General features: G+C 41.4%; 1 protein-coding gene across 9 annotated transcripts in view; it reads right to left on the bottom strand.

Moving 5' to 3' along the window:
- Positions 1–1,814: 1,814 nt before the first annotated feature.
- Positions 1,815–21,424, bottom strand: part of dab1a (DAB adaptor protein 1a) — a 139,000-nt gene continuing 119,390 nt past the window's right edge. For 4 of the 9 annotated variants that reach the window (XM_047374284.1, XM_047374287.1, XM_047374289.1 and 1 more), the window contains 8 exons: positions 18,113–18,250; positions 15,664–15,726; positions 15,454–15,550; positions 13,737–14,143; positions 11,970–12,165; positions 11,731–11,879; positions 10,436–10,532; positions 1,815–4,743 (listed from right to left, as the gene is read on the bottom strand). In XM_047374284.1, coding sequence (XP_047230240.1) covers positions 10,452–10,532; positions 11,731–11,879; positions 11,970–12,165; positions 13,737–14,143; positions 15,454–15,550; positions 15,664–15,726; positions 18,113–18,250 — 1,131 coding nt within the window. In that variant the 3' untranslated portion in view covers positions 1,815–4,743; positions 10,436–10,451. The remainder of the gene's footprint in view (positions 4,744–10,435; positions 10,533–11,730; positions 11,880–11,969; positions 12,166–13,736; positions 14,144–15,453; positions 15,551–15,663; positions 15,727–18,112; positions 18,251–21,424) is intronic. The other 5 variants (XM_047374288.1, XM_047374292.1, XM_047374291.1 and 2 more) reach the window with 2 other exon arrangements.

The raw sequence follows: 21,424 nt of genomic DNA, 5'->3' as shown, positions 1-21,424 counted from the left end.
TGGATATTTCCCAGATGTTACTGCTGACAGCATTCATTGAAGAAGGATTCTGAAAAGGGGATTCCAAATAGTGAGCTTTTGCATCATGCTGTTTCTGGATTTATATTATTAACTGACAAATGTAATAAATTGACTCCTTAACCACAATTAAAACACCCATTCATCACAAAACTGCTTTTGGGCGGTTGGTACAGATGACTATGTCGAGAAAAGGGCTTGGCTAATCTGAAACCACCTGGATGGTGTCACGGTGGAAATGAAGTAAGACTATTTCTGTAAACCGTCACTGGCACAAGGCGTGCCAAAACTGCCATGATGTCCGTGACAAATAAAGCCAGTCAGTCAGTTATTTTCTATACTGCTTCTTCCATAGTGGGTCGCAGGGACAAATAAAGCATTTTACTAAAATGTTCATGGCACTTCACATTTTATCAGACCTCAGTGCATCTTATTAGAACTTTAAAGTGATTTGAAAAATCTTAAAAGACCCTTGTATGTTTTGTACATATGGAAATTAAAAATCCATATTAACAGATGAAAATATTTCACATAGTATAAATAGATAAAGTAAGTAAGATAATCCTAGGTTCTAATCCCAGCCTGGGGTCTTTCTGCATGGAGTTTGCATGTTCTCCCGGACATGTGTGGGTTCTCTCTGGGTACCCCGGCTTCCTCTCACGCTCCAAAAACATGACTGTTAGCTTAATTGGTCTCTCTAAATTGCCCTTAGGCATGAATGAGTGTGTGCATGGTTGTTTGTCCTCTATGTGTCTGAGGCGCGCTGTGATGGACTGGTGAACTGTCCAGGGTGTACCCTGCCTCTCGCCCATAGACTGCTGGAGATAGGCACCAGTTTCCCCATGACCCACTATGGAATAAACGGTAGAAAATGACTGACTGACTGACAAATTGTATTTAAAATGTACAATTTAAAAATGCAATTTATGCCGACTTAAATTAGGACAACCTCCACATTTAAATTTTGTTTAAGTTTAAATCTTAGATTTAGTTTGGTGTGGTCCTGACTTTTGAAGTGATTGAGAACAGCACGGTAAGATTAAACGAGCCTAAAACCTTCAGAAAGAAGGTTGTAGCAATGTATGGGTGAGGTAAGAGTTTCAAAAAGTTCTCAAAATAAGTTAAAATATGCCATTTGACTGCACAACTAAAAATGTGCCCAGGTCTGACAAGAGGTAAGCAAGGAGCAAACCTTTGTTCTTTAAGAAAATTACAACGATTGACGTTTGACACAGAATGTAGTGGATTAGTGTTCTTTGGATGGATTAGTCAATAACGGAATTATTTGGACACCAGAACAGAGGAGATGTCTGGCATAAACCAAATACAACTCATAACTGGAGTAGCTCATCATAATATAATCCACCATGAATTCTACCGTGTATCAGTGGGTGTTTGAGGAAGATGTGTAACAATTGGTAAAAGGACTGGCCGAGAGTTAAGCAAAGAAAAGTCTTGGGCAGAGTCAACGGCCTGATCTTTTTCCTTTTAAGATGCAGTGATTTGAAGCAGGTTGAAACATTTCATCAGGTAGGTTTGCAACACACTGTAAGCCAGAAGGAAAGGGTAAGAATGCTGGGCTTCTTGTTTTGTGCTTGCATGTTAATAAAGCTTGTGACAGCTTGGATCAGGGGTTACCAGTGCAGCAGATTGTGACAGGTCATTAAAACAGTGTTAAATTGCTTAACAGTAACTAAAGGCACACTGGGGGTCACCTCTGGCAGATACACCCCATTAGACTCACTCTCTCTTGCTCAAACAAACCAAAAGTCAGAGGCAATAAAAAGACATATGAATCATTTGGGGAGTGTTTATTCGTAACAGGTAATAATAATACATGATGGAATACGTAAATCAAGATAGAACCCAAAAAATCATCTAAAAACCCACTGTAGAATGTCATATTCAATAAAGATAAAAATAATGCTTCAATTTACATTAAGAAAGTATTAGCTGAGGTAAAGTTAAAATAGGTCTAGAAATGTTATGTACTCAAACAGCAACAGTTCCCTTTTTTATTCCGCTTCTTTCCTCACTGTCTAGTAGTGTCAGAGTTTGTATGTTATTTATTATCCTAGTCCAAAATAGTTTGAGTGGCATGGGGACCCTGGCCATAAAATAGGGATATATTGGCATCACAGTTAATGAAGCTGTAGCCGGGGATGTTGCAGTGGGAATTTGGCACCCGACCAACAGGCGATGGATGAAGGGGGCTCGTAGACATGCCTACAGTCAGTTGGTGTGGCCGTAGCCGCTGTCTGAAACACCAGTGTTTTGTGGTTTAAAAGCACAGGGCTAGTCCACGTGGGGGTTGGCAAACAAACTGTAGAAGCTAATATGCTTTGGGCATAAAAAACATCTGAAGTGATGGGACCTCAGAAGACAAAGGGGGTCGTGTTGCTTGGTCTAAGAGCTGGAGTTATTGAGTGACACATTTAAAAAGCTGCAGAAAATGATGCAGGGCAGAGCTGAAGCTGCAAACAAAACAAAGCAAACTGGAAAAACATAAACCTGCAGTGCTTTGCAAAAATATTCACAATACAGGATGTTTCACACTTTGTCATATTGCAGCCTCAAATCTCAGTGTATATTGGGGGGATGTTTTGGGACACTTCAACACAAAATAATGCAGGAATGTGGAAGGAAAGGGAAACATGGTTTTCAATTTTTTGTTGTTAAAAATAAAAACTTGATAAACCTGGCATAGATTTACATTAAGCTCTCGTGTCAATACTTTGTACAACCACCTTTCACTGGAGCATTTATTAATTAAACTTATAAAGGCAACTGGTTGCACTACATTTTCTCCAGGGGTTTCACAGTAAAAGGGGCTCAACCGCCTTTCACTGGACTCTATTTGCTTATTAATTCCGAAGGCAAATGAATGGATTAGATTTTTTTAGGGCAATCAGAGTAAATGGGGCTGAAGGTAATGTCATGAAATACCTTGGACAACCTTTCCCAAGACTCTATTCTCTACTCTTCATTAGAGTAACACTAGATCTTAGTTAAGGGTATCAGAGTAAAGAGTGCATATTCAGACAATACTTTGTTGAACCATTTATGATTAGACTCTACTTACTAAATAGGTGACTTCTGAATGCAAATGGTTGCACTATATTTCATAAAGGGTATTAATGTAATGCGGGCTGAATACAATTTCAGTCAACACTTGATGGAATCTATTTCTTATTTAAGTGACTTTTAAAAGAAAGTGGTTGCACCAGATTTAATTTACAGGTATCTATTTAGGGATTTCTGTTGGTAACAAAATAAAAAATCATGTAACCTTTTCCTTCTGCTTCACTGCTATGCATTACGTTGTGTTGGTCTGTCTCATAAAATCCCAACAAAATACATTAAGGTTTGTGGTTATAAAGTGACAAAATGTAAAAAAAAAAATGTAAGGTGAGTGAATATCTCTGCAAGGCACTGTGTGTTGGTATTGCTTGGGTTAATGTTAAGAGTTTGCATAACTTAAGCCTTCCTATTTTATGGCACAGATGTCCAGTGGACAAAATGGTTGTTGTTATTCTCATTATTTACAAAATGAGTTTGGCAAATCAACGATCGGATGCCTTAAAGCCATGTTGACTCTATTTTCCTATAGAGCTGACCCCAGCGGCTTGATTGACTTATAAAATAAAAATTACATTTCTCAGGTTGATCTCTCTTTTTTCCTTTTAAATCATTATTGTACAAAAGCTATAGAGAATGAAGAGTTCAATCACAGAATATGTTTAAACTTGCAACTCTTCCCTCCCAGGGTCCATTCCTCCACCATGGTCTGGTTGTCTGGCCTCTGCGCCAGAGACGTTTGGCAAATTACTGCGTATACGCATGTTACACAAGGTGTGGCATGGCTGTGTGTGTGTGTTTGCATGTAGACTCACTGCTGTGTGCAAAGGATGCGTAGGGTTGGTGTGTGAGTAGCTCCCAGAGAGTCTGATTCTGCATAGTAATCCAGCAGACACTCACAAGCAAGGGGTAGAAAACACCCAAATCAATCAACCAACCAACCAATCAGAAACAGTGATCCCCAGTGACAGGCCATCCCTGAAAGGCCCGCTAAGAGTCTAGGCACCTCCCGGGAGATCGCCTCACTATACGGATGCAGGTTCTGTCCGTTAAAAACGATGAGTGCATGTGTGTGCGTCACAAACAGGGAGGCACTGCTTGACTTAGTCTCTTCCAGGCGGCAAAGTCTCTGGCCAGACACGATAGGAAAGGGAAAAGGTGTGAGAGTGATGGAAGGAGGGGGAGTGGGGGTGGGGGGAGAGGAGTGGCTCATGTCCATAAGGCTGGGTGTGAGTCGCTGAAGGGAGAGGAGAAAAGAGCGGAGAAGACAGCGCGGCAGAGGGAGAGCTGGACCTGTCTCAGTGATGGATGTCCCTTCTGCTTGTGGAGAATGACTGAGAAGGCTCTCTCATCTTATGAGGAGGAAATACTGCAGAGGGGAGGAGGAGGAGAAGGAGGAGGAGGAGGAGAACTGTGGGAGTGTTGAAGCTCCTCCTGGGAGGTTGTTAGCAGGAAGAGAAGATGAAGGGCTTGGCCAGGCGGGGATGTGCCAGACATGCACACACACACCAACCCACACATACACACACACACTCAGAGGTAAAGGGTTTTCCTCCTGTTTGCTCAGTGCTGGTCAGGTCTGTCTTCCTGGGTATCTCTTTATTTCTTCCCCTTGTTGATCTGGGCGTAGAGAGGGTCCTTCCCCTTCTGTTAACGAGAAAGCACAAAATCAGCAACATTTCTCCTTGTACAAGAGAGCCTGTGCATTTAACATTTGGCCTTTACAGTCCTTCTGAAAGCAAAACTCATTCTTTCAGCCACAAACATAATAAATGCACAAGCCGTGACAAGTATACCCCAGCGCTGCAATGGTTTGTCAGCTGCCATACCTAACACCACCGCCAGGGGGCAGTAGCATACTGCCCTAAAACTAAACCGGCAGATTTTCCTTCACTAACTGAGTAGATTTTGTAAATAACTGTGTGTTATTGTTTTTGTGTGTTACTGTGCATTAACATGCATGTTTGCTCCTACCTCAGGCTCCCACAAGGACCAGAATGAATCAGAGGTATAAACCAGTGCCTTGAAAGACCAGTTATGAGTCATCATGTCTGAATTTCTCTCCAACTGAGCCAGAAGACAACAGTGCAGGATGAAATACCCTGCAGATAGAGCACCAAGCCCTGCTGCACACTGCTTACAACGGGCGGTTATTACTGCACACATAATTACTGCCAGTCATTCAATCCGCCATAGTGGCAGCTTGATCTGAGTCTGGCCTATTATATCAGACCTCTCCTTCTCAGAGAGGAGAGAAGTATTTAGAGGTTGAAGTCGAACTGTAGCTTCCCTACAAGGAGGCAGTAGATGTTCACACTGTATGCAACGCTACTATATGCCTTTAACCATTTCCTATTTGGTCATGTTACAATTACAAAATATTAGCATTTTATGGAAAACCCCAACACCATCTTTAAGACTGTAAAGTAGAAGGAAAATTATACTTTTTTTTTTTTACAAAAAACAATTGGGATGCACACTTACATTCAGACCCCTTAAACGAATGCTTTGTAGAACCACCTTTCTCTGCAATTTCAGCTGCAAGACTTGTGGGCTATATTCTGGATCTACAAGCTTTGACCATATAGAGAATTACACTTTTAAACACTCTTCTTGCAAAACACCTCAGTCTCAGTCAGATTGGATGGAGGACACCTGTGAACATCAATTTTCAAGTCTTGCCACAGATTCTCAATTGGTTTGAGTCTGGACTTAATAAATAAATGAATCACGATAATAAAAAAACTGATGATAATAAATTCATAATATGTCTTCTTTTAAACCGATTCATTGTCTTCTTTCAGGTTTGCCGATGGATCCATCAAAATCTTTTCTGTCCCTGCTGGGATAAAAAAAGTATTCCCACAGCATGATGCTGCCCACACTATGTTTCACTGTGAGGACGGTGTATTCAGGCTAATGTGCAGTTTTTTTTTTTTACCACTCCTAACATTATACATGACGAGAAGAATGTTCCACTTTGATCAGAACTGTTTCATGTCCTCTACATGGCCTGCAGCAAACTTGAAATGAAACATCTTGTGCTCCCTTTCAACAGTGACTTTATTCTTTTTACTCCTTGATAAAGGCCAGATTTGGCTAATAGTTGTCATGTCAACAGATTCTCACACCTGGGCTCTGGATCTCTGCAGCTCCTCCAGAGTTGTAATGGTCATTTTCTGAATAATACTTCTCTGTATAATGCTCTCTCTGGTCTAGGGGCAAATACTTCCACTTCATTTTAAAAAGAGGTAACAGAGTAAACAGAGGTGAACAAATTCTTGCCACACTTTTCAGACTTTTATTGTATAAATGTTAAAAACCATGTATGCAATTACTTCCACTTCACAATTATGTGAAACTTTGTGCCATTCAGTCACATAAAATCCCAATACGAAACATTTAGTTTGTAAGATAAAGTAATGAGTAAGAAAAGCAAGGCTTTGCAAGGCATTGTATTGTCATATGATGATGAGGAGAGAGGGAATTATTTTTTACTGTAAAAATCAATAATTTCTTTACATTTCACTTTCAAGTGATCTTGAGCAACAACTGTGCAGGCTTTCTGTGGGTTTTGGCAATGGGCAACATGTTTTATTTCCTTGCCGTTTAGCTGGATTCAGTTTTTCGAGCCTGGTACTTTTTTCCTCCACTTCTCCAATTTAATCAGATTTGTAAAGAACCCACTGCGCTATATGCTGATATGGTCAGATACAAGGATTAGACTAAAATAGGAGACAGAACCTGCCAAAGTTCAAAGAAAAACATTAAAGGACCTTCAGAAAGCCAAAACACATACTGATCAACACCAGTTTAAGAGACAAAAGTTAAATAGAAAGAAACAAGAAGTAATTTAGGAAGTTTGTATATTTGCTGCTCTGGGAGGTTAAGTTGTTCTACTTACAATTTTTACTGCTGATTTAAAAATATATCACCAAGTTTAAATTTTTTTCTGTCAATGGTATACATTTTTGTCTCATTTGCATGGGAAAAAAAAGGCTTTGTGCAAAAGGAAAAACATAATCACATTTGATTGCGATAATAATAAAAATGCACAACATCAAAATAATAAATGACAATTCTGAAAACAGGGAAAATCCTACTAAATCTTCCCTTATGGAACCTTTTGCTGCTACTCTCATACTAGTTAGGTCTGATGCTGGGACATCAACCTTAGCTGAGGGCTTGGGATGTAAATGTTGCAGCGGCCGAAGCCAAGCAGTCAGCAGAAAGTAGCTGCCTGCAGCCCTGAGAGAAGTAACAGAGAGGTTGAGACAGGCATTGACAGCAAGCACACACTAGCTCAGCCAGTGCACCAGAGCCACCACCTCGCAGCATCGCCTCACATCAACCCGTGCTGCCATGCGAGGCCCCTTCATCCCCAGCCAAGACAGAGAGGGGTGAGTGATGTGCTGGCGCGGCACAGCGTGGAGGCCAAGGTGTCTGATCTGGCCACGTGTGTGGGGGGTGAGATTTGATCAGTTAATTGTGGAACCTGGCCATTTCACGGTAGGGACTAGAGATTGTTTGCTGGACATGATGAGATCACCACAAAAAAGAACCCATTTATGCTTCCGCTAGCCTGAACACATGTCTGTGGGAGCGGCTCAGCAGGAGGGAGAGGGTGGTGGCAGCTTTTGGCTCCAGTTTGAACGCAGGTGGTGACAGTACCGATCACAGGTGTCCTTGTCTGGGGAATAGCTGAGCCTATTGGACAGGTGTGTGTTTGGGAAGATGTCTGAAGTCGATTTGATTGAGCAAGTAAACACCATATGGGAGCGGCGCCACTAGACCAAAGCGGTGCACCTACCGCAGAAGAAGGAGGCTCCTGGCCATAAGAATCAAGTTTCAGCCAGATTCAGAGCTCTGAACCCTACATCCACCTGCTGCCCTGCAGCTTGCAGACCCTCTGAGTACAAGGACGTGGGCCAATAGGGGGGTGGGCACAGGCTGCACAGCCAGCCCCCCTCCCCCTCCTCTTCTGGAATTAGAAGCCACTTCAGGGCTTCTTCTACTTTAATTAATGCCAATTATATGGGGCTAGTCATTAATCTTGGCACCCAAGTATTAGCTGATGAAAACAAAACCATTCGATTTTTCCCAGTGTGAGTGCCAGCAGCTATCATTAAGGAGCCACTGTTGTGAATTGTGTGGGTGAGGACGCCGGGTGGGGAGGCAGGGATCATAATGGCTCTCCTCTTTGGAGTGTGTGTGGGTCTCTCTCTCTCTCTGTCTCTCTCTCTCCCTGACTTATTAAATAAGCATACTGCCCCTCCACATGATTCTGACTGAAATTTCCAGCCAATGCGAGATTATTTTACCTTGTCTGTATTAGTTTCATCACTTTGCAGCAGTGAGCATATGACCTGTTAGATTACATATATAATTCATAGAATGTCAGCATGGATCATGGTTTCACTAAGCTAAGAATCTAAGATTAACATATTGTGCTGAAATCCCAGCAGATGAGCTGCTCATTGAAGTGCATAGGTTCTGATTAGCTGTCACACTGTCTTTCCCAGGGAGATGTGTGCTATTTACCGATCTGGGTATGAAGACAGGACACGATGAGAGCACAACAGCAGACGTGTTCATGCACAATAAGGTTCTTAAAGTTTGTATAAAATCTTACATATGAAACACCTTTTGTCTTACAGAGCATCAATAAACCTTGAACTTTATCACATTTTGTTACGTCACAACCACTACAATGCATTATATGTAAAAGACCAACACAAAGTACAACATACTTTAGTTGTAGAATGAAAATAACATTTGATCCATCTGACGATAAAGTAAAAAAGTAAATAAATAATAACAAAATCTGAAAAGTGTGGCATGCATTTGTATGCAGCCATTTAGTAAACACTATGTAGAACTAGCTTCTGCTGCTGTCACGATGTGGAATTTTGGTTTAGTATTGTTTATGTTTATTCAGTCAAGTGTTTTTCTGTTTACTCCAGTGCATGGTTATTTCGTGGTTCTATGTTTCAAGTGCATTTTCCTTTTCTTATAGGTTGTCTAGGTTCTGCTTTGCTCTGTGTTCTAATGGGTTTGATGATGGTCTGTTTAGATCCTGTTTTTAGTTATGAAGTTTATTTCCTGCCCTGTCCTTCTTGTCTCTGTTCTCTCCCCTGTGTTCTGGTTCCCTGGGTTTGTTTACAGTTTGTTCCTCGTTTAGCTCCTCATGTTCCTGTTACTCCTAATTTGGTTCACCTGCCTCTTAGTCTCCTAGTCTGTCCACACCTGTGTCCTGTTCCCCCCTGATTACCTGCCCAATTGTTTCATGTCCACCTTCGTTTGTATTTAAGTTCATTTTTATCCTTTGTTCCAGGCGGTGTCGTTATGTCTCTTTTGGATTTTGTCCTTTGCTTCGGATCCTGTTCTGTTTTTGAAATACCTTGTAATCAGGATTATCTTGTCACCCTGCACCTCGCCTCCATGTAAGTGTACTCTTTGAATTAAAGAAGGAGTTTCCAACTCACTCTGCTTCCTCCGTGCTTGTCTGCCTTTGGTCCTGCACCAAACAGCATTATGACAGCTGCAACTACAGCTGGAAGTTTTTTGGGATTGTGTCTACCAGTTTTGCACATCTAGACACTGAACGTTTTACCTATTCTCCTTTGTAAAATAGCTCAATCCGATTGGATGGAGTGCATCTCTTAACAGTGACTGCTGCAGTCGTAGCAGGTTTGGAGTAGTTTTTGTTTTCGTTTAGATACATTGAACAGTTCTTAGTTACATATTTAATGCTCGTGATATTATTTTATAACTAAACCCTGCTTTGAACCTTTCCACAACTTTATACCTGACTTGTTCTCCAACAAACCTATGAGGCCTTTACAGGCCAGCTATATTTATACTGAGTTAGACACAGTCAGACTCTATTTACAAACTATTGCCATTTGAATGTCCTTGACTATATTAGGTGTATCAAAGTAAAAGGAGCTGAACACAAATGCATGCCAGATAATTTTTCATTAAAAACTTCCTTCACAATAATGCACTGCTCTGTGTTGGTCTGTCACAGGTAACCGCTTTAGAAGAGTTTGTAGTTTTAATGGGACAAAATGTGAAGAAGTACAATGGTTATGAATACGGTTGTACATTATGTACAATCATACAAATGAGTCACCACTCAGACTCAAGTGCATCTTTTGTGCCAGCTCACACAGCAGAAATGAGGTAACACAGTGAAAAACACAAGGATCAAGAAATACAACAGAAGAGTTAAAAGATGTAAGTCGGAGTTACGACAGGAAAAAAGAAGAACAAATACATGGAGAGAAATGGAGGGGCAGGAGTGAGAGTGAAGATTGAGGGGAGGATTCATACCTACCCTGCCCTGCTGCTATCTAGCTCCCAGCCTCTGGACTGGCCTGCTCTGGGCTGGGCTCTGCTGTCTCACTGGGGCAGGGTGACCCAGAACCACATGCCTAAAGACAAGAGGAGGGGGAGGAAGGAGGGAAAAGAAGGAGAAATTGACAGAGGAAAACAAGAGAAGGAAACAGCAGATTGAGGGATTGAAGGATTGTTAAAGACTACGAGAACAGAGCAGAAAAGAAGCAAAGATAAAGGTATTAGCTCTCTGAAGGAGAAAAATACACATTTTCTCTTTTCTCAGAAACATCATTTTAAATTTATCAAAACACAACTCTCATGCACACACTAGTTTACAGTGATCAATTATTAAAACCTCTATGGAGTTAGCTTTATTGATCCAGCGCTAAAACACTTCTGCTTTTTACACCTCGCCCCGCAGAGAATGGGTCGCCATTTCTCTGCATTCACGCCATCGTTGCTGTCCTCTTTTCATCCTCTGTAACCTTTTCACTGCTTTCAGTGCTGCCACCAGTACACATTTATGCATTTTTTTCTTCCTTTCCTGTATTCGGGTTAGGGTTGTGAAAAGGCTAATATGTGTTATTTAGGCCTGCTGACATTTTCAACATTGTGAAAGTCCTCTTTTTTTTCAATAATAGCTGAACTGGATGCAAAAAAGTAATGTTTCATGCCTGGGGAGCAGAGAGCATGAGAGAGAGAGAGGAGATGCAAAGCATGAAAGAGAGAAGTCAAAACAGGTGAAAAAACAAAGTGAAAATAGTAAAGTCTTGTTTCATGGAAGGTCAGAGATTCTACTCTCTTCTTCCTTAGCTTTTCCTACTTTTATTGATGGTTAGAGTGAAACAACTATTAATTGCCTCAGGAAGAGAAAGCGGGGCTCTCTGACTCCTCCATCGTCCCAATAGAGATGAACCTGTCTGTTTAGAAGTGGTGATGTATGGACGCTACCTGGCTGATATTAATAACAGCTTAATGATGTCTCTGACAATTCCACCAGCTAATTTAACGCTGTGTTGACCATGCACACACACGTGCCCAAGAACACACATCACATTCTCGCGCACAGCGTTGCTTATAGTCTTGCAGTAAACCACATGTGATGTGCATTTTTACGTGCACCGACACAAATGCGTTCATCAAGCGACACAGCAGCATCGGCCCCCTAATCAGCCAGAGAGATTACCTGGCCCGCCAACACTGCAGCAAAGGCTATTTATCAATGCACATTAACACACTGTGTAGGTTATAGTAGCATTCCAAGGAACCTCTTAAAGGTACACACACACTTACAGCATCCTCCTCTCCGCTGCGACTAGGACTGCCCTCTGCTTCTCCGAACGAGTCGTCTGTAGGGGGGTCTGTGGCATCGGTGGGGGGGTCACTGACATGAGAAGCTGAGGACTTGGATGGGGAGCTCTGCCTGGGGGCTGGTGTGGGAGCTGCAGAGAAGAATAGACACACTTTATGTAGCGAGATGGTGACAGGTGTTTGGACGTGCACAGTACGAGCAGGAAAGGCTGAGCGCTCACGAGAGTTGGTGGATGGCGTTGTGGAGGTGACCGGAGTCAGATTCATTTGAGAAATGTCAAAGTCATCACAGTCGTCCGTGTCCTGGGCGGTGCCCACACGGCTGAAATAAGAGCTGAATGCCTCTGAGGTTCCCATTAAATTGGGCTGATCGCCCTTCTTGGACGGCATCGCTGGAGGCTTCGCCAGCTGGAAATCCTGAAGCCACAAGAAAGATTTGGCAAGAGAAGTGCGTGTTACAGTAACTTCTAAATTGTAAATGTTACATTTTTAAGATGACCAGAGTGCAGCCTGAATAAGGTCTTTTTAAGTCTGAGTCTACAAAAGCTTCTTAGATAGGGTTTAGCATGGGTCAAAGACTCCTTTATTAAATAGTATTACAAAAACATAATCCATTGGTTTCAGTGGAGAATGTACTTTGCTAATTCCATTTTTCTGGGTTCGTATGTATGTGTCATGTCCAAATTTCATAATTTTCCAGACTCTTCAGTCTATTTGTGGCCAATTGTAAGCTATAAAAAAAGTTCACAATGAAATGATTTCAGAAATTTCTATAGAGGTCAGGCTTTAAATTAAACCCTCAAAAAACCAAAAACAAAACAGGAGGTAAGGAAAAGAGGAGAAAGGAACCAGAAAAAACGCAGAAAAGTAAGAATGGAAGAAGGGAAGACAGGAGGGGGGGTAGAATGATAAGAAGAACAAGGAAAGAAAAAAGGAAAGTGGAAAAGATGGAAGGAAAGAAGACAAGTAGGAAGGGAAGAAGGAAGGATGAATGGTAAGACACAAGGTAAAAAGGAGATAAGGAAAGAAAGATTTAGACTTTTAGAAAATTAAACGGAATAAAGTTTGGAAATACAAATATACTTATCCAGATGTAGTAAATACTTTGAACAATTTGTATACTTTTCCAGGCTGTCTAGGAACCCTGATTCTTGTTTGCACTTTTGCATGGGACTAGAACCCAACTGTATGATGGAGCATAAACAAGAATACCCACTAAACAGGATAAGAAAGAAGCTGACAACCAAACTAAATTCATTTCTGGTCAGAAGTTTAAATACACTCAGCATGGACATCATTGTTATATTAATACTGGGTGTTTAATGATACACGAGGACCATTCTTTTTGAAGGTTGAATAATTGCGCAATAAGCAGTTACAACGAATATAAAGAAGAATTGGGTCCATACGTTAGAATTTATTATGTATTTTCTTGAATCCACACAGGTCAAAATTATACCAACACTGCTTAAATATATCATGGACATCCCAACACACATTTCCTTTCATCTGAGGGTGGCAGTTTGAGACAGATGGTTGAAACTTAGGCCCATTGGAGTGTTCCAGCAGGATAATAATCCAAAACACAGGCGGACATTAAGCTTCTGGGATGGCCCTGACCTCAACCTATCAAACATTCAGACATTCATAATCCTTCCAAGAAGAGTGGGCCAGCCAGAACTCTCGCAGCCGTGGCTGAAGTCCAACTTACCAAAGGGTCATTCATCCAAATATTAGGGATGATGTATGCATGGATTTAAGCATGAATGTTAAATTTGGATCCCATGGAAATTAGAGAAGATTTCTGAAATAATTTAAACTTTTGCACCTCCATTCTGTTATGAAATTTATCAAAATTATATGCTTTATAAATATTACAACTTCAAATGACTACAAAGACATTATTACAAGCCCAAAATTAATGACATGTCTATGGTGAGTTCTGGAACTGTACTGTCATCATGTGACATTATTCATCTGCTCCCCACCTTGAACATCTCCTTGCCAATCTTCTTTGCCCTCTCTCCGTGCTGTGGACTCGACGAAGCTGACGGGGATGGAGCAGAAGCACTGGCCCCAGTACCCGACTGGCTCTCGCTGGCCGAAGTCACAGTTGCGACAGGGGTGAGGGTCTGGAACATCGCAGCGGGCAGAGTGCCAACTGGTTGGGCTGGGAGGTAGGCTGTCGGGGAAAAGGCTCCAGCTGCCATGGCGGCCCACTGCTGCTGGGTGGCGGGGAAGATGTTCGCTTGGCCCCAGATCAGAGGCTGTCCGCCCGGTATCACCTGGGCTACAGGGCCGAGAGGAGACTGGACCCCGAAGGCTAGCGGCGTCTGGGCAGCAAATGCCTGCTGGGACCAGTGCCCAGGAGGTACTGCTCCCATTGTCACATAACCTAGAAACAGAGATTGGTAAAATTAGGAAGACTTATTTCATTTTTCTCATTTTTTCATAATAAAAGAAAGAAAGTGAAGACACACCAGAGAAGGAAATGATTAGAGTACCCACATATGGTGCTTCTCCTCTGTGCACAAACCCACAAAGATAATAAGACATGCATCACCAGAGAGTGCTGCCCTACTTCTGCCTGCAGCTAATGCGGAGCCTCTTAATGGTCATGGTGAACTAAAATAATTACCTCCAGAATGAGGCAGAGCCATTATGAAAAGGGAGAGCACAACACAGCCTCATTAAAATCCCTCAAACTCATCAGCAAAAGGTACTTCTTATTACACACTCGCTAGTTCGCAGCTTCTGCGCTCTGGTAGTTAACTACAGGTAGGAGGTTGACATTTACCCTCAGCTGCTCTGACAAATGCCCAAAGAGCGATGACCAAGGAGAGGTGTAAATAAAGAGGTTCTGAAATAAAATGCCTTGTATAGGATTTTACATCCTTTTCCACATTTTGTCACAAAAATGTATTTTATAACATATATCTTATTTGGATTTTATGAATAGACACAAATAATGTGAATATGCTTTGATCTGAATTATTCCACCAAACATCAAGGCAGAGTTGTATGGTGAAACAGTTACTGTATGGTGGTGTTTGTCCTGCTGGAAGGAGAACCTTTGCCCCAGTCTAAGGCCTTTTGCAGTCTCTTAACAGGCTTTCTTTCAGATTTGCCCCGTATTTAGCGCCACCTTTCTTGCAACTGATTTTGACGAGCTTCCATTTCCCTGAGGAAGAAAAGCATCTCCACAGCATGATGCACTCACTACCCTGCTTCACAGTAAAGATGGTGTGTTAAGGATGCTTGATTTTATTTAGGAATATCAAAGTAAAGGGGCTGTATAGTTTTCAGAATTGACACTTCACAATTATGTGCTACTTTGTGTTGCTTTATCACATAAAATCACAATAAAACAGACAGGAACTTGCAGTTGTAATGTGATGAACCTTGACTTCAGTCTTCTCATCTTTCTAACCACCCGCAGCTGCCTCAGCCTCAGGTAAATCAGCAGCATCCGAGGCGGCAAGCTAATATAACGTTTCATATTCAATTCACAACCGACTCAGCCTTCCTCCAGTATCCAGTCATCTGCATTTCAATTCTGTTCCTTCGCTGTGTATTCCAGATCACCCTCCCTCCCTCATCTAGCCCCTCTGTCCTCTGCATCCTAATCCTTTGACTTTACAGCTTCTACTTATCTCTCAATGTGTTTGTTTCCCTGCCGCTTGTAGCAGACCAACGAGGCCTCACCTGAGGGCATGGACGCAGGATTAAAGGGAGCGAACAGTTCCGTGGGGGGCTGCAGACCCTGTGAGGGGTCGAGGGTGTTGGCAGGAGACGCCGGGGTCTGTGGGAGATAGATGTGAGGTTAGCAAGCAACACAGAGGAAAGGAAGTTGCTCAGGGTAAATGCTGTTTGATTAAAAGGGAAGCACATTATGTTGGCATTGCTGCTACTCACAGATGGGGAGGTTATGTCAGGTGGTGTGGACATGTCTCCGAAAATCTCTAACTGGCTGATGTTCTGAGAATTAAAGAAAAACAAACACAGCCGATCAGGAGCAATGGCTGCAGCGCTGTCTGGAAACAAATCATGAAGTAGTTAGCATTCCAGTGCAACATGCGCAGCACACTGCATGCAACACAGGAGCAGCTGTAGGCAGGTAAACGCCACCTACCTGAACTTGGCTGCAGCAACACAGAGGAAGGGAACAGAGAGGTGAGCAGAAATGGGAAAATGAGATGTAATGATCAGGATGACATACCCACCATGACTTATTACACTGTCATTTGTTTCTGATAGGGACGCTGTCTGTCAGGTGATCTCAAAGCAGAGGCATACACCCCCCTAACATCTCTGCTGTACTAGAGCCCTCTTCTGAGCAAGTCATTAATGTTTTCCTCTCATGGAGGATGTGCGTTGTGTCTCAGAGGGAATAACTTTCAAATGTTCTGTATCATTTTGTTTCCTTTCACAGCCTTCCCATGGTTCTCTTTAATAACTCTCTCCTTTTTCGCACATTAGTATTATCTTTTGGCCAGTGGCAACTGCAGGAAACTATTTTTAGTTGATAAAAGAATTTAAGCCTTGAATACATGGTCAGAGATTTGCATAAATCATAGACGTGGATAATTTCTGCAGAGATAATGAATGTTCTTAGAATATCTTCTCTCCCGTTCACTCATGGGTCATACAGACCAGAAAGTTCTTTTGTGGATCTATCAGAAAATGAATCTGTGATCAAGGCATTGAGTCATGAAGAGTTTACTTTGAAAAGACTGGAAGGAGATCTGAAGCTATATTATATATATTTTATTGTAACAGAAGCTGCCTTCGCAGAGAGATTACCGAGATAAAGTAGTTATCTAAGATACAGATAATCCGACATCGACAAGAAGCAATGAGAAAACTTCCATGGGATTCATTTTTACACACACACACACATAACATAACTATTGCTGAAATTAGCTTTTTTTGAGAAACACTGAAAAAACACATTTAATTTCATGAAGAATCCCAACAGCACAGGGAGACATTTTCAAACTTTCTGTCCAGAGTTGCTTCACTAATATAGGATCTATAGTTTTGGTAATGTGATCATCCAAGTATTCAGAACATTTGTTTAATTTGCTTTTAGAAGAACTACAATTAGTGGTGCACAGAGAAACCGTCTGGCAACCAACTCTCATCTGGAGATTTTTAACAGACTTGACGGAAAGGCTAATTGCAAATTCAAATATCTAATCTTTGCCAATCAGTGAATGCACCATCCTGAGCACTATAAGATCGTGGTAATGACAACACTCTTGAATTCCAAGCGCATGAGGCAAAAACTATTTAAAAGGAAATCATATTTTCCATGTCATGTTGACACAAGTTTGAGGTTCATTCAGGGTACAAAACGGAGAGAGGAAGAGAGAGTAAAACTTTCATGTATAATGATTTCAAGTGTCCCTGAAGCTTTGAGGGCTTCCTTTTTCTGCCTGTGTATTTCACCTTTTCCAATTTATTTCCACTGGCATGAAATTTTGGACCCGGGTGACAGAACAACCAGCATCCTTTGTCCCAGTGCTTCCTGATTTACCTTCTGGAAATAGTTTTAGAATCCTTCTCATTGTTGCTGCAGACAGCTGGCTTGTTGGGGCTATGTTTCTTGTCTATCAGCAGCAGTTCATTAGGATGTACGAGCAGTCTTAACTGGAGACTAATTTGCATATTTAGACTTGTGAAAATATTTGTTTTAGAAATGCAAATCAGATGCTTTACAGATCAGATATCTTTGTTTTTAAAACCGAGAGATCTTGTCATTTTTTTCTTGTTGAAAAATTACCAACCAGTTCCTAAAATGTCATGAAATCGTTCGAGGTATGTTTTACAAAGTCAGAATGTACAGTTGATATTTCTGTGATTAAATTCTGTTTTTCTTCCTCTTTTTATTCTAAAAAGTAAATAATTGACTGAACATACTCCCAGAGAAGTGATTCCTTGTTTTGATTGAGTTTGAACTTTGTCTGCAAGGTATTTTCTCTTCTGAAAGACCTTCCCGGTGGAGCTAATGGAGGGGGTTTGTCTCTTCTACATCTATTTTTCAGTTTTGGACACACACAGGTAAAAACGTAGGAGTGAAGCAGTGCAGCATCTTAATGCCCTCCTGGCCAAATGTGGCTGCTATAGTAACAGTGAAGGTGCATGTTTTATTCAGTAATGACAGAGGTCTACAGTTGGGGTCACTTCAGAATAAAAAGAACAAGAGGTGCAGAATAGATCAAGATGCAGTGTCAAAAGCTCATCTAAGGAAGTGACTGGGAAAGTAACTAATGAGGGCTGAAAGGAAACCTTTATGGCAGTATGTTCACTGCTAGAAAAAAGAAAAGAAATGTCCTTTATGTATGTATGTACAGCACCTTACCTGAGTCACCCTATCCAGGTCTAAGTCTATCAGATCTGCAACTTCCTGCTGCTTCGGCTGCTGTTGTTGTTGGACAGGTTGCTCATGCTTATGATGATGCTGATGATGATGATGATGAGGGGTGTTTTGATGTCCATTCTGTAATCCAAACCCCAGTGTTAGATGACAGGTGGGATGAAAATGTTCTCACACACAATCATGTTAGTTATTTTTCATTCACCCAGACACAGAGAAACAGAAAGTAGTGATGTTTTATGTCTTAAATATATCGCACATGCACGCAAACAACTGTTCAACCTGTTTACTGAACATGGGACAGAGTGTTTTGCAAAAGCATTCATACACTTGAGCTTTTCCACATTTTGTCACTTAAATGTACTTTACTGAGATTTTATCTGACAAACCAACACAAAGTAGTTCATATTTTTCCTATGGAAATGAAAAATGATACATGGTTTTCTAAGTATTTGACAAGAAAAATGTGAAAAGTCCGGCATGCATTCGTATTCAGAACCCCTTAACTCTGATATCCCTAAATAGAATCATCTAGTGCCACCGGATGCCTTCATTAGTAAGTAGAGTTAGTTTGTTTGTAAGTGAATCATAAATCCAGCTGTCCTGTGAAGAGCTCAGAGGTTTGCTAGAAAACATTAATTAGATAAGCAACCAAAAGGCCCATGGAAGAGCTGCAGAGATTGATAGCTCAGGTGGGAGAATCTGTTGATAGGACAACTATTAGTAGTGCATTCCACCAATTTGGCTTAGATGGAGCAGTGACAAGAAGAAAGGCATTAGTGAATGTTGGCCAACAATCTCTATTTTGAAATTTGCCAAGTGCCAAGAAGAAGGTGGAAGAAAGTGCTCTGGTCAGAGGGGACCAAAATTGAACTCTCTGGTCTACATTAAAAACGCTATGTGTGACAGATACCAGCGCATTTGATCTGGTCTTGCACACAAGATCTGGTCTTGTCCAACGTAAGTGTGAGAAAATCCACACCTTCAGTTGGTGCGTTTTGCTTTCACAATGTTTTTTTTTTTAGACCGGACCAATCAAAGTCATGCAGTTGCAACAGATTGCTTTTAGGGCAGTATTGCGCTGATCTAGAAGAAAAAAACATGAAGAAGTCCGTCATATTGGGGTTTTCTGTTGCTACTTTGGTGTTTGAATGTAGTTGTGCGGCAGCACCTTTTCACTACACCACATAGCACCACAAGTCATTTTCAAACTCTTTTGTCTTTGGATTTGTGCTCTTACTTTGCTTTTCCTCTATTTCTGCTTCTACTTAAATGTGCTGCTCCTACATTACATCCTCTCTTCCTGCTGTTGGTACCCTGCCCTACCATACATTCACACTGCAAGCGAACCGCTCCGGGGTCTGGATAAACTCTGCTTAGACCAGCAGCTGTTACTCTGCTAGGATACGGTTCTGTGGTCCATTTCTGGGTCCAGAATGGGTTAACACCGGTGCGATCTGCTCCACAAACTGGACTCTGGCACGGTACAGTGGTACAAATGTTCCATCTCTCGACGTAGCGAACTGTTGTGCCAAACTTTTGATATTTACTTGTGAAATATTTTGAAAACTATGTATCAGTTATTTCTACATTATACTTAAGTACAAATCTCAATCAAATACAATTAAAGTTTGACTTTCACAAAATGTGAAAAACGTTTAAAGTGTATGAATAATATCGCAAAACGCTGCATGTTTTTGCTAAACCTTTCCACAAAGTCTGAATGTATAATGTACCCCTCTAAAATTATTTGCAGAAACAACAATGTGATGAAGGGTTCTTTCATTCCTCTTTCCAACAATGGCCCAAACACAAGGTGCAGATTGGTCTAGCCAAGCTAGTACTGTAATTGTTGCATGACAATTTTATTGAGTGTGTTGCTTTCATTGGATGAAAGCATGAGATATGGCCATCATTAGCTGATACTGAAAAACAATAACACATTGCCCAGTAGTAATCAGGTCTAAAAGCATTGCTCATTTTTCTACTGAGCTTTTTTCCCCCTAAAAATCTGAACTCATAATCACTCATTTCAATCTAGCTGATGAAACACATTTGTCTGAATTTGTGCGTGGGTGTGTTTTAACTATTGAATTACACAGTATCTGCCATCTTTACTGAAAGTTGCAGTCTGATGCTGGCCTTCCCTCGGTTTATCCTTCCGTCTTCACTCTCTCACTTTCTTGCCTGCAAATTATCCCTTTGTGCCCGTTAGAGAGTCTCGCCATCTCTTCGCCCAGCCCAGAGTCCTCATCAATGCAGCCACAACCTATCAATTAGCCATCTCCAGGGAAGCAGTAATTACCTGTGCACATGTGTTCTGCATACAATTAATGCATCCCCTTTAATTAACACCACCTTTTTGATTCCCTGCCGAGTGACTGATCACGCTGGTATGCAGTGCAAACACCGCTGACCTTGTGCAAACAATGCCCACAACAGACGCACAACAAGTCTGAAAAATAAAACCATGCATACTATAAGAATCTTCTCTCTTTTTCACATCCATCTGAGCTGTGGATGATCCGGAGCTTCAGGAACACAGACAAACAGGATTGCAGGTCTTCAGTCCTGCACATATGTGTATGGCATAACCTTTAGGTAAACTCAAAAGCTTAAACAACCCAGAGTGTAATTTACAGCCATGATCATATATCACGTATCAGTAATCCAGTGTTTGAGTGGAGCTGTTGTGTCTGTCCGCTGGAAATGTGATATGCTGACCTCTACATGCGGACGGTGAGGGTTCTGTTGATTCAACGCACTATTACAGGTCTTACAAGATCAAGAGCTCAGTAGATTGGAATAGGCTTTTGGGTGTATATGTGTGTGTGTGTTTTATTGATTTGCCATCGTTTAAGAAGGTGACAGAGTAAACACAAGAAGGGACCGCCGCAGACAGGAGGTCACGTCTGTACTGATGGGTTCATTTTGTCTGAGGTGTGGTGTGCACACATGCACTGATGTCATTTAATGCCACTGTCCACCACCGGCCCAGCTGAGAGGACTGTGGATTTATATCACCAGTGAAAACTGTGGTCAAGGGTAGGACCCTTACACCTAAACGTTGGGCCCTAAGTCAACAATTAATTCTTTAAATTGATTTTGTGGCAATTACATCAGTCAGTTTGCAATATTAAATACATAGACAACAGTTAGAATAAAGGGTTTTAAAAGGTGAAAGCTCCAAATAAATTATGGAGATAGTGTTACTTTACTGAGTTTGCAGTCATACCCAGTGCATAGGGTTTGATGGGGAAATAGAGGCCAAGTTTATGTAAAAGAAATACAATTTTG

This window comes from Girardinichthys multiradiatus, chromosome 9 (assembly GCF_021462225.1).
Source record: "Girardinichthys multiradiatus isolate DD_20200921_A chromosome 9, DD_fGirMul_XY1, whole genome shotgun sequence".
Classification (NCBI taxonomy): Eukaryota; Metazoa; Chordata; class Actinopteri; order Cyprinodontiformes; family Goodeidae; genus Girardinichthys; species Girardinichthys multiradiatus.
Note: the sequence above shows the minus strand (reverse complement) of the source record. Positions and strands in the feature narration are given on the sequence as shown.